General features: G+C 37.4%; 1 protein-coding gene across 1 annotated transcript; it reads left to right on the top strand.

The window, feature by feature from the left end:
* Positions 1-10,541: 10,541 nt before the first annotated feature.
* LOC131638836 (glyoxylate/hydroxypyruvate reductase HPR3-like) lies at positions 10,542-14,831 on the top strand (the record flags this gene model as incomplete). Its single annotated transcript, XM_058909383.1, has 2 exons — positions 10,542-10,925; positions 14,040-14,831. Coding segments are annotated over 2 exons (903 nt in total), but the record flags the coding sequence as incomplete, so codon positions are not given.
* Positions 14,832-16,506: the final 1,675 nt, after the last annotated feature.

Here is a 16,506-nt window from a genome sequence, read left to right as displayed (position 1 = left end):
ATGGATTCAATATAATTGGTACAAAATGGGTCTTCAGAAACAAGCTCAGTGAGAAAGGTGAAGTGGTAAGAAACAAAGCCAGACTGGTGGCTCAGGGTTATAGTCAGCAAGAAGGAATTGATTATACAGAAACCTTTGCACCAGTGGCCAGGTTAGAATCTATTCGTCTATTAATTTCTTTTGCCACTCAACATAACATCACTCTCTATCAAATGGATGTTAAGAGTGCCTTCTTAAATGGTTATATAGATGAAGAAGTTTATGTCCATCAACCTCCTGGTTTTGAAGACTCTATGTCTCCGAATCATGTGTTTAAACTAAAGAAATCATTATATGGATTGAAGCAAGCTCCCAGAGCTTGGTATGAACGCTTAAGTTCTTTCCTTCTAGATAATGGTTTCACTAGAGGAAAAGTGGACACTACTCTCTTTTGTAAAACCTTTGAAAAGGATATTTTAATTTGTCAAATATATGTAGATGATATTATTTTTGGAACATCTAATGCTATACTTGGAAAGGAGTTTGCTAAGTCTATGCAGGCTGAGTTTGAAATGAGCATGATGGGAGAACTCAAGTATTTCCTTGGAATACAAATAAATCAAACATCAGAAGGAACATATGTTCACCAAACCAAGTATGTGAAGGAACTTCTGAAGAAGTTTAATCTTCTGGACTGCAAAGAAGCCAAAACTCCTATGCATCCAACATGCATCCTAGGTAAGGATGAGGTAAGTAAGAAGGTAGATCAGAAGTTATACAGAGGTATGATTGGATCTCTTCTATATCTGACTGCTTCTAGACCTGACATTTTGTTCAGTGTTTGTTTGTGTGCTAGATTCCAATCAGATCCTAGAGAATCTCATTTAACTGCTGTTAAGAGAATTCTAAGGTATCTGAAAGGTACTACTAATGTTGGCTTAGTTTACAGAAAATCTAAAGAATACAACTTAGTAGGATTCTGCGATGCTGATTATGCTGGAGACAGAATTGAAAGAAAAAGTACTTCAGGAAGCTGCCAATTTCTTGGAAGTCATTTGATCTCTTGGTACAGCAAGAAGCAAGCAACTATTGCTCTATCAACGACAGAAGCAGAATATGTAGCTGCTGCTGGTTGTAGTACACAGATGCTCTGGATGAAGAGTCAGTTAGAAGATTATCAGATATTTGAGAGTAACATTCCTATATTCTGTGATAATACTTCTGCTATATGTTTATCTAAGAATCCTATTCTTCATTCAAAAGCTAAACATATTGAGATTAAACATCATTTCATAAGGGACTATGTTCAGAAGGGTGTCATATCTTTAAACTTTGTTGATACAGACCATCAATGGGCTGATATCTTTACAAAACCCCTGGCTGAAGATAGGTTTAAGTTCATTCTGAAGAACATCAGTATGGATTTATGCCCAGAATGAGAAGATGAGAAGTTCTCATGTATGAGTATCTTCTGAAATGAATGTGGAACATTTTTTTGTCAGAAGTTCTGATAGAAATCAATTAGAAACTGTGATTCAGTTATTACTAACGTTTCAGTGTCTAAGTTGATTCAGAATCTCTCTAAAAGCAAAACAGCTGTAACTGGCTATCCAGATGGTAAACACGTGTTCACTATTCCTGGACAAGCGTGCGTGCAGTTGAGGGGACGTCTACTTAGGTAACTGTGCAAATCACGTCTTTTGTCGTTTTATGCATCTGAATTTTTTTTAAATATTCTTTTTGATGTTATGACAAAAAGGGGGAGAAGATAAATGATAAATGATTTGATTAATCTATCAGTTGCTGGGTAAAGGCTCCCACACATTCACTAACAAGAACTGCAAGTTCTATATGGGTTGAGTGTTTTGCAGGTACAGAGAAGTGAAGTGAATCTTCAGAAGCAAACACTAGAAGCAAAACCATAAGAAGTGTTATTCTGTAAAAGGAATAAGCTCTTGGAAACTGAAGCAAGCTGAGTGCTGTCAAGCTTCAGAGATCAGAAGCAAGAAAGAAGAATGAATCAGAAGCACTGATAATAGAATTTGAATATCATTGTCTATCCTGTTCTGACAAAATTCTATTTGCTATGATACATATAATGTTATGGCTCTGATACATTATTTGCTCTGATACATTATTTCAGCCTATATGGCTCTGATACATATAATGTGTTCAAACATACATTTTATGTTCTAACTCGTTCATGCTGACTTTTGTCGTTTAGTTTTTGTTCTGTAACATTTCAGGATGTAGAGATGCTCTGATGATGCTCTGGTACATTCAACAATGTTCTGATACAAATCTAGCATGAAGTGATGTTGGTAGACATTCAAAGTTCTGAAGCTATCCGAGGGAAGCAGAAATCAGAAGATGTGAATGTTCTAAAAGATCCAGAAAATTCAAGTTCTGAAGCTGTCCTGAATGAAAGCAGAAGTCAGAAGCTGTGAATGTTCTGAAGATCAAAGAAATTCAAGTTCTGAAGTTGTCCACGATGGAAGCAGGAATCAGAAGCTGTGAGTGTTCTAAGGATCTAAAGAAATTCAAGTTCTGAAGCTGTCCAATGGAAGCAGAAGTCAGAAGCTATGAATTCTCTGAAGGCAGAAGCTTATATGATCGTCTCTACCGAAATAATCAGGGAAGTCTTTTATCAAAGTTCTTCGAGTATTTATTTCAGGGGGAGATTATTTATCTCAGGGGGAGATTGTTAATCTCAGGGGGAGACATATTCATATGCTTATGCTATAGCTGTGTAATTTGTCTTTTGCCGTCTACTCTTTCTGATCGCAAATTCATATCATTTATATATGTTTTTGTCATCATCAAAAAGGGGGAGATTGTTAGAACAAGATTTGTTCTTATCAATTATCTTAGTTTTGATGATAACAATAATATGAATTTTGCTTAAGATAATATGGTACTCTAATCCAATGCAATTTCCCTTTCAGGAAATATATATAAAGAGTACGCATAATTCAGCGCTCAGAAGTTGTATCTCAAATGGTTCAGCATGCAACATCAGAACATGGTCTGGCAAGACATCAGAAGATGGTCGAAGCAGAATCAGAACATGGGTCTATGGAAGCATCAGAAGAACATGAGATCAGAAGCACTGAAGATCAGAAGATGGTATCACGCTCAGAAGCACTTCAAGGTCAGAAGATCAGAAGATGCTTTGCACCAAGCTGTTTTTGACTCTGATGATATTCAAACGTTGTATTCACAAACATCAGATCAGAAGGAAGTACAGGTGGCAGACTACGCTGACTGACAAAAGGAACGTTAAAAGCTACTAAAGGCTACGTCAGTAGACACAGCGTGAACAAGGCTCGAGGTAGTTGACAAAAGCGTATAACATTAAGTGCAATGCTGTACGGAACACGCAAAGCATTAAATGCATTCAACGGTCATCTTCTCAACGCCTATAAATATGAAGTTCTGATGAGAAGCAAGGTTAACGATTCTGCACCAAAACAACTTATATCAAACTTGCTGAAACGCTGTTCAAATCTAAACTCAGAATCTTCATCAACTCACTACATTGCTGTTGTAATATTTTAGTGAGATTAAGCTTAAACGTTAAGAGAAATATCACAGTTGTGATTATCGCTTTTAAGAAGCATTTGTAATACTCTTAGAATTACATTAAGTTGTAAGGAACTAGAGTGATCAGTGTGATCAGTATACTCTAGGAAGTCTTAGCAGTTGGCTGAGCAGTTTGTAACTAGAGTGATCGTGTTGATCAGAATACTCTAGGGAAGTCTTAGGAGTGAACTAAGCCTAGAGTGATCGTGTTGATCAGTAGACTCTAGAAAAGTCTTAGAGGGTATCTAAGCAGTTGTTCCTGGAGTGATCAGTGTGTGATCAGAAGACTCTGGAAGACTTAGTTGCGGACTAAGTGGAAAACCATTGTAATCCGTGCGATTAGTGGATTAAATCCTCAGTTGAGGTAAATCATCTCTGCGGGGGTGGACTGGAGTAGCTTCGTTAACAGCGAACCAGGATAAAAATAATTGTGCAATTTATTTTTATCGTCCAAGATTTAAAGTCACACTTATTCAATCCCCCCCTTTCTAAGTGTTTTTCTATCCTTCATTACCCACATTAGTACCATGCTGTTGCGCTAGAAACCACTCTTGCCAACTACAAAATGCATTTAAACCAAGCTTAGAATAATCCTCATTCTCATTGTTCCAAACCATATTGTTACGATTTCTCCATAAAATATCAAGCATTACCGCAACTCTACCCGCAATCATACTATCCTCCTTACTACAGATATCAAGAATCAAGGATTTTACATCATGGAAAATTTGTAGTCAAGGATAAATAATGTGGGACAAACCTGTAATTTGCCAACAGCGATTAGTCGCGTTACAACCAAAAAACACATGCCACGAGTCCTCCATTGTATCCTCACAAAACGAGCAACTAGAAGGACAAGAAACATGATAATGCCGCAACCTTAGTCTCGTCGGAAGACAATCGCGACAAATCCGCCAAAGTAAATGTTTAGTTCTTGGGGAGCCTTGATATTCTAAAGACTACACCAGTCGCCATCCACCCCACTTGAACCCGATCTCACTTGCTCCTTTCTCCACAACCTGTAGCCAAAACGGACACTATAACACCCATTTTGCTCCTCTTTCCAATTCCACTTATCCTCATGCACTTCCTCAACTAAAGGAACTTGCAAAATGTCCTCCGCCACTACATAATCAAATAACTCCCGAATTAACATAGAATTCCAAAATTTCCCATTAGGAGATAAAAGATCATTAACAGACATACCATAAGCACCTTGTCGTTGCGGGCCATTCACTCTCCCTTCTTTTTTCCCCTAAGCCAAGGTGAATCCATCACAGAAATGTTACTACCGTCACCAATACTCCACCTACACCCAATAGATAAAATATTACGAGCTTGCCAAATACTACGCCAAACAAAGCTAGGATTATTCCCAAGAGGAGCCTCAAAGAAAGTAGTTATAGGGAAATACCTTGCTTTAAATATTCTGGAGGATAACGATTGAGGCATAGTTAACAAATTCCAGCCCCTCTTAGCCACCATAGCCATATTAAAAGCCTTTAAATCTCGAAAACCAAGACCACCTTCATTCTTAGTACCAGTAAGTCTATCCCACGCCATCCACTTAATGCAATTTGGATTGTTTCCTCCTCCCCACCAAAAAGAGTTAAGCATCTTCTCAATATCTTTAACAATTCCATCCGGAAGGATAAAAAGACTCATAATATAAGATGGTATAGACTGAAGCACCGACTTTATCATCACCTCTTTACCCGCTTTAGAAATCGGCCTACTTCTCCAAGCATTAATCTTCTTCCAAACCCTATCCTTCACATACCCAAAAGTGTCCTTCTTATTGCGGCCTATAAGAGGCGGAAGTCCCAGATAAGTTCCAGTACCCATGACATGCTTCACCCCCATAATACTCGCCAAATCTTCTTGAGCCAGACGGCTAATATTCATACTGAAAAACACTTCAGACTTAGATAAATTAATGTCTTGGCCTGACGCATCAGCATACACCCGAAGGATCTCCATGATATTATTAACTTCAGAAAGGTTAGCCCTGCAAAACAGAAAACAATCGTCAGCAAAAAGTAGATGGGACACACTCGATGCCCCTCTACAAATCTGAGCTCCATGGATGTCCCCTCTAGCAACGGCTCCTTTAATAAGAGCTGAAAGACCTTCTGTGATAAGAATAAAGAGGTACGGGGATAAATGAACACCCTGTCTCAAACCTCTCCCTGGCTGAATAGGTCCAACACTATCAGTATTCACAAGAACCGAGTAATTTACAGACGAGACACACATCATCATCCACTTTATCCACTTCTCCTCAAATCCCAGTCTATCCAACATCCCCTTCAAGAAACCCCAATCCACCCTATCATAAGCTTTGCTGATATCAATTTTTAAGGCCAATTGTGCATTATTACCCGAATTCCTTCTCTTAAGTGCATGAATAACTTCAAATGCAATCATAGCATTATAAAGAATCGATCTACCCTCCACAAAAGCCGATTGCTCCTCACTAATACATTTATCCAAACACTTCTTTAACCTATTAGACAGGAGTTTTAAGACAATTTTGTAAGCCACATTACATAAAGAAATCGGACGGAGGTCCTTCATACTATTAGGATTTCCACACTTAGGGATAAGGCAAATGTTTGTATCATTAAGAATAGGAGGAAAAAAACCTCTATCAAGCCAAAGCTGCATTTCAGGAAAAAAGTCATCCCCACATATTGTCCAGAAATTTTGATAAAAAGCTATATTAAAACCATCCGGCCCAGGAGACTTATCCGGGTGCATTTGAGATAAAGCCTCATAAAGTTCCTCCTTTAAAATAGGAGCAGTAAGAAGCCCATTATCCACATGAGTGATAACTGGCTGCACCAAGTTCAAAATCGGATCATACTCCCCAGTTCTAATATCAAACAGTGAATCAAAGTATCTCTTTGCAACCCCACACATTCCTTCTTGATCACTAATCACAACATTCGCCTCGTCCTGAAGTATTCTGATTTTTTGGAAGCTACGACGCGTTGAAGCAGACCGGTGAAAAAACTTAGTATTAAGATCCCCATTTTGAAGCCAGTGCATTTTCTCCCTTTGACGCCAGTAAGTATCTTCACGGATTAGAATCTTAGAGTACTCATTATGAGCTTCCATGTAATGCACAGCACTCGTCGGGTCGCTACCTCCACGGTATAATTCCAATTGCGCACGGACATTATCCCGTTCCTCATTTTGCTGCCGCACCCGATTTCTATTCCATCTATCCAAAAACAATGCACAATCTGCAATTTTCTCCACCACAGTATGTTCAGCTACACCCGTCCAACCATCACGCACTACCTCCGTAACACCTTCTTCTTCCAGCCACCAATTTTCAAACTTGAAACTCCTCCTCTTATGGCGGTTATAAACCGGGTCACAACAAAGCAGAATAGGTGTGTGATCTGAGTGTGAGGCTATAAGGTTAAGAAGCGTTGTCGAAGGGAATACATTGAGCCAAGCTGAAGTAACAAGGGATCTATCTAGTCTTTCCTCTATCATGTGCGGCGAACCACGGATCTTCGTCCATGTAAAAGGATACCCCTCCAACGAAATATCGGTAAGATCACAGTCACCCACAACTTCTTGAAAACCATTACACAACCAGTTAGGATGAGGATTAACTCCATGTTTGTCTTCTTGAGACAAAAGATCATTAAAGTCTCCTATAATACACCATGGTAACGTCGATAAAGCATTCAGCTCGCGAAGCATATCCCAGGCCTGTCTACGCCTCGACCTTTCCGGGTAACCGTAATAGCACGTAAGACGCCAATCACCTTTCTCTGTATCTTGCACAAGAATGTTTATAAAATTTCTGCTGTAATTTAAGATGCTGCAATTATTAGTGTTCTTCCACATGACCGCAATACCTCCGCTTCTACCCACCACATCCACCACTAAACACGCATCAAATTTCAAGGCCACCCGAATATGCTCCATCTTCTGTGAATTAGCTAAAGTCTCAGAAAGGAAGAGAATGTCTGGATGGTACCTTTGAGCCAGCGACCGCAAGTTGGGAATTGCTCTCGGGTTGCTCACACCCCGGCAATTCCAACTAAGTATCTTCATTGGTCCCGGCAGTCCTGGCTGTCAAGACTTGCCGATAAAAAATGTTGTTGTGTCTCTTCAGTTACTACAATATGCTTCTGATCCTCATCCATCCTCCTTTTCTTCTCTAACTGCACTTCCTCAGGGGCTTTATCATGGCATGCTATAGTAATATGGGCACCTGTTTTAGGGTTGGGAAAGGAAATGGTAGGATTACGGTTTATAGCTGAAACAGGTTTGGTCACTACTGGTTTTGGTAATTTGGCTGTAGAATATTTTTGCGTGGAGATTTTGGTTTTAAGGGGCTTGTTTTTCGGTTTTAGTGGGGAAGTCTGTACGTCAAGCGCATGGTCTAAATTTTTTAGGGACACGTGCAGGGATGGGGTAGGGACCTGATCAATGGGTGGTTGTCCAATAATCGTAGGTGAGTTCTGGTGGGGCCCTAAGAGCTTGGACGCATTACTGTTGGAGTTAGCATTAAAGAGAAAAGAATTTTGGGACAACAAGGGATTCGGTAAATTGATGGTTGGAAAAGATGGGCCAGGCTGGGAACAAGACTGGGCGACATAATGATTAAGGGCAGAAATTGTCGTTTTCAGGTGAGGAAATAATTGATGGCTTTTAATGGTGGTGTCGGTTTCAGGTGTTGAACGGTAATGAATGCCATGATTGGGGTCATTATTGCCATGAAAAACAGCGTTGAATGTCATTGAATGTCCCATAACATCTGTACCAGTTGTGTCTCCCTCCCGTCTCCCATGTGGGACCCCCACGGTTTCACCTTCCACCCCACTTCCCCTTCCTTGCGCGTGAGCAGTACGTGGCTGAGATTCATCCACCCCATCTTCAACCTGATCTTAATTTGCCACTGCCTTCCTCCTTGAGCCACCGTGATGAACCTCCGCCAAACCTCCTAATTTTTGCTCTTAACTCGGCTGACCATCCTCTTATTCCAGTGTCTTCTTCCATAGCAAACCGAACAACACACCTTTGTTCCGAATGCCCTAGAATATCACAAACGAAACAAAAGGTACTCAGTTTTTCATACTTGAACCTTACAGTGCACCACTCCCCACCCTTGTTCTTCACTCGGGTTTGCGATTTCAATGATAAACGGATATCAATATTAACCCTCAGCCTCATATATTGGCGCCAGAAGCTTGAATTATTATTCTTGTCATACTCCACAAAACTTCCAATAAAATTTGCCATTGTCTTTCCCACTTTTTCTAACATAAGACTGACGGGCAGGTTATGAACTTGCACCCAGAACACCACATGAAATAACGGTATATTTTCGATCTGCACCCCCATTTGTACTTTCTCAATAACCATTAGATGATTATCAAAAGACCAAGGGCCTCCATTCAAAGCCGCCTCCATATCCAATCGGTGGCTAAAGTGAAACAGAAAACGATCCTCCATAACTTCTTTAATCATGACTTTTTTAACAGGCCTCCATATATCTGCCATACGCACCTTCATTGATTTCACGTGAATAGGTCTATCACTCAGGAACCTCCCGACCAGACAAAATTGCAAATCATTAGCATCTTCCACATCGTCTCCAATATCAAAACAGAAACCTTCATCACCACCTTCTTCCTCAAGAGATAGCCCCTCTAAATTTGGTTCGACGGAGTTACTCATATCGAAGACAACCAAAGCAACAAAGAAACTGAACTTGTGAATACAGGAATATAGGATCTAAACAACCAGACAGGAAAGAGGTCTTCTCACAAGAGAAGGAAAACAAACCCTAGCATAAACTAGGAAAACAAACCCTAGCAGAGACTAGGAAAAAAAAACTTTCATTTTTCATTAAATCATGGTTTTTTTATTCAAAATAAAAAATATGTTGGTGGCATTAGCTTGAAAATTTTCACAACTTACTTGAGTTGAGTTAAGTATCCTATAGACACCAATATTCATACTTTTATATATATATATATATATATATATATATATATATATATATATATATATATATATATATATATATATATATATATATATATATATATATATATATATATATACACTTAATCATAGTAATTTAATTAATCATTAGAGTAATAAATAAAAATTTGGATTTTTAGAATCTCAAAGTTCTTGTTTTTACATAGAGTTTAATCATGACTTCTATGTCCGTTGTTTGGTATAATTATTTTTAAAATCTATTTTTAAAACTACAAATCAAATAATCAATTAGTTTTAAAATCTATTTTTAAAACAAGAGTATAATTTTAAAAAAAAATACAAGTTACATATAAGATAAATTTTGTAAAAAAAAAAAATGTAACATAAAAAGAATATTTTATTGCAGTCATACATATTCACTCAGGATAATACTCAGCTTCACACATCAAAAGGTTTTATTTTTTGTCTTTTTATTTTCTTAAATAGTAAAGTATTACTTAATTGTCTCTTTTTTTTCGTGTTTATTTTTTTTAAATCCAAATTTCAAAGTCAAAATTGAAAAGTAAAATTTGCTATATCTAATTTACTTTTTGAGAAAAGGGGTGATGCACTGACAGTGTAAAATATTTTTACACTGTCAACCAATCACCATCCATGTATCCAATTAAATCATTTTTTTATTTAAAAAAAACTTAATGACATGGCACATTTATGATTTTCTATTGGATGACAGTGTAAAACTATTTTACACTGTCAGCGCACTACCTTTTAACTCTTTACTTTTTCAGTTTTTAAAACTAGTAAACTGAAAACAATTCTTAGAAACATTTTTATAAAATTGATCCTACAAACAAGTTTTTCAATTTTTAAAAACAAAAAACAGTTTTTAAGAAGTGAATCAAACAAGTTCTAAAAATCTTAACATTGAATGATTGAATCTCTCTGGTCGAAATTCTAAAATAAAATAAAATAAAATAAAATCTCAATGGACCTAACGTAATAAATACAATCCTTCTCACAATTTCCATATCCTAAACCCTTCTTCAATACTCCCTCTCCAACACTTCCTAGTCACCAATCCTCACCACGCCTCCTCCATCGCCGCAATCGTCACTCTCAGTCTCCACCCCATAAATGCCGATGACATCCGACTTCTTCCCTCTCTCCGTTTCATCTGCACCCCCAGCGCCGGAACTAATCATATTGACCTCTCCGAGTGTCGCCGTCGGGGAATCCAGGTCGCCGACGCCGGAAATATTTTTTCTCCGGATGTTGCTGATATGGCAGTCGCTTTGTTGATTGACGTTAGCAGGAAAATCTCCGCGACGGATCGATGGTTGAGACGACAGCTTCAGCCTTCCTCTTGGGATTTTCCACTTGGTTCTAAGGTCTGCACTTCTAGTTTGAAGTTTATTTATCAATTTTTTTTCCTTTCTAAAATAGAAAATAAATATTGTCTCAAATGTTTATTTATTTTACATTTCAAGTTTAGTAAAATGAATAGTTGTTCTGTTAAAAAAAACTATGAACTGTATCACCGAATCGTACTGAAGTTAAAATAATGGAACCACTATGTTTGGTTAGTGAACAAAATCATATTGTACAAACAGTTCTATAACCGAACTAAAATTGTAATGCTATGTTTGGGAGTTTGGAGGGGAAGGGAGGAGAGGACTTTGAAAAATAGGAAGAATTGAGTGAAAAGAATAAAAAGATTTTGGGTAGAAGGGTTTTGGAGGGTTTGATTTTCTTTATAATACCAAAAATTCCATAAAATGGGGGACCTCAAAAATTGTATTGAATGAGGGTTTTGGAGGGCTTACATAAATTTTTCAAATATCTTTTAGGTTGTTATAGTATTTTGAAAATTAAAAATTTTGTAAGGATAATGACTCTTTTATCATTCTAAACAAAATCATTTTTTCAAAAAATGTCAAATATTTTTGTATATTTTTTTAAAAATTCGTTTTCGGAAGCCTTCCCCTCCCCTCCCCTCCCTTCCAAACTCCCAAACATAGCCTAACTGAACTGAAACTATAACTGAATCATACGGAAACTGAAAATGAAAAATACAAAAATCAAGATTTAATTTTTTTTATAAAAAAAATTAAAAATAGTTTAATGGTTCGATTCTTTAATAAACGGTTCGATTTGGAAAAAATTAACTTTTAACGGTTCGGAATTTTCGAAACGGTATACCAAACTAATTATTATGGTTCGGTTTGGTTTTGAGTGAATTGAAACAGTTCGGTTTAGTTCAAATCCATTTTTATTATGAGTCAATTCAGTTTGATTTTCACATATCATACCATGAACCACCTAGTTAAGACAACTCAGATGATAGTTGTTTATTAGACTGTAGAGACGCGAGTTCGAATCTGCAGTGAAATTTCAGTCACTATAATTTATAACATGACATATAATTTGGTAGGTTAATTGAAGTTTAATGGTGTTTCAGTTGACAAGGAAAAAAAATTGGAATTGTTGGTTTGGGTAGAATTGGTTCAGAAAATGCCAAAAGGCTTGAAGGATTCAGTTGCAATATATCATACAATTCTAAGAATAGAAAACATAACCTTACTCTTCTGAAACTTTTTCATGGCAAAAACAAAACACCTTCGGTCAGCCCATGAAACACCCTCCGCCTCTTCCTCCATGGAAGATTCATCAGAAGATTCTTCTGAAGAAGAAGCAGAGGTACCTCAATCCAAAAACCCTCCACCTCTGCTTCCAAAAACCCTCCATCAGCTACTTCAAACTCAAACCCTAAACCACCATCATCTTCTGAATCCAAATCTGGATCAAATTCTGAATCTGAAACCGATTATGAATCGGAACCGGATCCACTCCGCCTGTGAAACCACTTGCATCGATGCCGTTGAAGATTCTAACCACTCCTTCACCGGCTAAAGCTGGAACCAAGCGTGCCATCGAGTTTCAAACCACTGGAACCAAGCGCACGACTGATAACACGACACTGACTCTGACTCTTCTAAGCAATTGAAGAAGAAAGCAAACAAAACTGAACATCGTGGTTCCGGTGACGAGAGGGAAGCGGCGAGAGACTCTATCAAAAAGATCTTGGCTCAGAGACTATTCAGCGAGGAAGATGAACTCGCCATTCTAAAAGGTCTAGCTGATTTCATTTCCCTAACTAAAAATGATCCGATGAAAAACACACAAGCATTTTACAATTTTGTGAAGAACTCTATTCGAGCTGACGCAAAAAAGGATCCACTAAGGCGTAAGGTTCGTGTTCTGAAGAAAAATTTTGAAAGCAATGGTGAAAATTTGACCAAAGAACATGATCAGAAAGCTTTTGAACTTTTCAAGAAGATTGATTGTTGAAAGCAATGGTGAAAGCTTTTGATCAGAAATCTTCTTGAAAAGTTCAAAAGCTTTCTGATCATGTTCTTTGGTGAAATTTTCACCATTGCTTTCAAACTTTTTCTTCAGAACACGAACCTTACGCCTCAGTTGATCCTTTTTAGCGTCAGCTCGAATAGATTTTTTCACAAAATTGTAAAATGCTTGTGTGTTTTTCATAGGATCATTTTTAGTTAGGGAAATGAAATCAGCTAGACCTTTTAGAATGGCGAGTTCGTCTTCCTCGCTGAATAGTCTTTGAGCCAACATCTTTTTGATAGAGTCTCTTGCTGCTTCCTTCTTGTCACCGGAACCATGATGTTCAGTTTTGTTTGCTTTCTTCTTCAAATGCTTAGAAGAGTCAGAGTCAGTGTCGTTGTTATCAGTCGCGCGCTTGGTTCCAATGGTTTGAAACTCGATGGCACTCTTGGTTCCAGCTTTAGCCGGTGAAGGAGTGGTTAGAATCTTCAACGGCATCGATGCAAGTGGTTTCACAGGTGGAGTGGATCCGGTTTCGGATTCAGAATTTGATCCAGATTCGGATTCAGAAGATGATGGTGGTTTAGGGTTTGAGTTTGAAGTAGCTGATGGAGGGTTTTTGGAAGCAAGAGGTGGAGGGTTTTTGGATTGAGGTACCTCTGCTTCTTCTTCGGAAGAATCTTCCATGGAGGAAGAGGCGGAGGGTGGTTCTTCATGGGCAAGCCGAAGGTTTTGTTTTTGCCATGGAAAAGTTTCAGAAGAGTAAGGTTACGTTTCTCAACGGATGTTGCTGATATGGTAGTCGCTTTGTTGATTGACGTTAGTAGAAAAATCTTCGCGGCGGATCGATGGCTGAGACGACAGCTTCAGCCTTCCTATTGGGATTTTCCACTTGGTTCTAAGGTCTGCAGTTTCTATTTTAAAGTTTTTTAATCAAGTTTTTTTTTCTTTCTATAATAGAAAATAAATATTGCCTCAAATGTGTATTTATTTTACATTTTAGTTTAGTAAGAAGAATAATTGTTCTGTTAAGACAACTCAAATGATAGTTTAGACTGTAGGGATGCGAGTTCGAATCTGCAATGAAATTTCGATCACTATAATTTATAACATGACTTATAATTTGGTAGGTTAATTGAAGTTTTATGGTGTTTCAGTTGACAGGACAAAAAGTTGGAATAGTTGGTATGGGAAGAATTGGATCAGAAGTAGCAAAGAGGCTTGAAGGATTCAACTGCAATATATCATATAATTCTAAGAACAAAAAACCATTAGTTTCATACCCTTACTATTCTAGTGTCTTAGAACTTGCCACCAACACCAATGTACTTATTCTTTGTTGTGAACTAAATGACAAAACAAGACACATTGTGAACAAAGAAGTCATGTTGGCATTGGGAAAAGGGGGAATTATAGTGAATGTTGGAAGAGGTGCTCTCATTGATGAAAAGGAATTGTTAAGGTGTTTGATTGAAGGTGAGATTGGAGGTGCTGGTTTGGATGTGTTTGAGAATGAACCTCATGTTCCTAAGGAGTTCTTTTCTTTGGATAATGTTGTTCTTTCACCACATGCAGGTGTATTAACTTCAGAGTCTTTCAATGGTATCAGCCAAGTTGTGGAACAAAATTTGGAAGCTTTCTTTTCGAATAAGCCTCTGATTACTCCGGTTATATAGTTGATTGAATTGTTTATTGCATTTTTTGTTGACCCTTTTGTTGAATGCTTTTGAATCAAGCTGGGTGTGATTGATATATGTGTTCGGATCTTCTTCATTTTCCAAAATAAATTGTGAGATCTATTTAAAGATGAAATGTAAGTTGGGATCAAACAAAAGATTGGACAGAGATTGAATGTATAACAACAAAGATTGTCAAGCAAATGAAAATTAACTATGTCTTAAATTTAACAATTAGCATAAAGTTAAATTCATTAAACATTCAACGGAACATAGACAAGACGACACATCTCTAAGCAAGTAAACTTGCAAGAAAAGAATTTGTATTCGAGTTATAAATTCAGGGATCTAATAGAAAATTAGTTTAGATGTTAAAAAAATATTAATATAGAAGTTTTTATTCTAATTATAACTATTCATAAAGAGAAAAACAATATTTCACTTTTTATATTATATATATACTTGCGGAAAGTATGTCTCAAATAAATTATAGTTGACCTACTTCTTTGGATAAATATAAATATTTTAGTTTTTTTATAGGCATGTTAATTTATATTAAAAATGAATATAAGGGGTACTCAAATCTATTACACCACTAAAAAAGCTACCAAGATATTACACATAAATGAAATCTAAAGGAGCTTGTAATCAATTATAAAAAGAAGAACATTTTCGGCTTCCTGAACCGATCGCTTGTCAAATCCACGAAACCATTTTAATACTTGACACGACATCCATTAGAACACAAGTCTCTTCCTTGAAGATAAGGTTGTTTCGTGTGATCCATATTATCCAAATCTTTGCCAGCCATATTAAACAAATTTTTTTCTTTTTAATTTTCCCCTTAAGAACTTGCAGAAATTGATTCAAATGTTGAATTCCTACCAAATCCTCCTGCACTTGAATATCTAGTCACAAACATATGTTGCTCCAAACATTTTCAGAAAAGGTACATAAAAATAACAGATGGTTTAAATCTTCCAACTCTACACAGCCAAATGCACACAATTAGTCTTGATCATTATGAATTATACCTCTCTTAGCCAATTGGACTTTTGAAGGCAATCTATCTAATACCATCTCCACCCAAATACCTTAAGTTTAGTTGGAATTTGTGTTCTCCATCTATTCAGAGCAAGTAAGCCATTCGAATCCACTACCTTTTCAGCTTGTCTGTTGCGGAGAGAAGAATAACAACTTTTTACGGAGAAGACTCCATCAGCATCCGACCATCATTCGAGAGAGTCACACACCGCGTCCGTTGGGTTAACATTTTCCAAGAGATCCACTAAATCCAAATCTTCCAACAAAACATCTCCTGGAATGTGAAAGTCCCACTGCCAAACCTCTTCCAGCCAGTACCCCATCTCGCATACCATTTCTTTAGGACGCCACAACAAATTGAATAAAGAGGGGAACAATGATTTCACGGAAGAACCCCCTAGCCATTTGCCGTACCAGAATGGGATATTGTTTCCCTTCCCAAAATAAAACTGATATTACCTGCAAAACAATCAAATACGTTAGTTTTAAGCGAACTAGCCACACATAAATCCTTCCACCACACAAAATATTTCGCTTTGGGTTTGTGCACTAAACCCCTAATCACCGATTGGTTTAAATCACCATATCTGAATTCCAAGATATTTCTCCACAAGGCATCTTTTTCAATCAAAATATGCCACTTCCATTTGCACAAAAGCGCTTTGTTAAAGAAACTCATGTGTTTTACTCCTAATCCACCTTCAGATTTGGGTTTGCAGATATTTGCCTAACTCACCCAACTTATGCATCTTTTTTCCTCGTTACCACACCATAGAAAACGAATCTGAATGGATATGATTTCTTTAATTATCTTGACCGGAGCTCTATAGAATGACATCGTGAATATGAGGATGCTAGACAACACCGAGTTGAGAAGAGTTACCCGTCCCCCAATGGACAGCAA

This window comes from Vicia villosa, unplaced genomic scaffold (assembly GCF_029867415.1).
Source record: "Vicia villosa cultivar HV-30 ecotype Madison, WI unplaced genomic scaffold, Vvil1.0 ctg.002444F_1_1, whole genome shotgun sequence".
In the NCBI taxonomy this organism is placed as follows: domain Eukaryota; kingdom Viridiplantae; phylum Streptophyta; class Magnoliopsida; order Fabales; family Fabaceae; genus Vicia; species Vicia villosa.
This window is presented reverse-complemented; position numbering and strand designations above follow the sequence as displayed.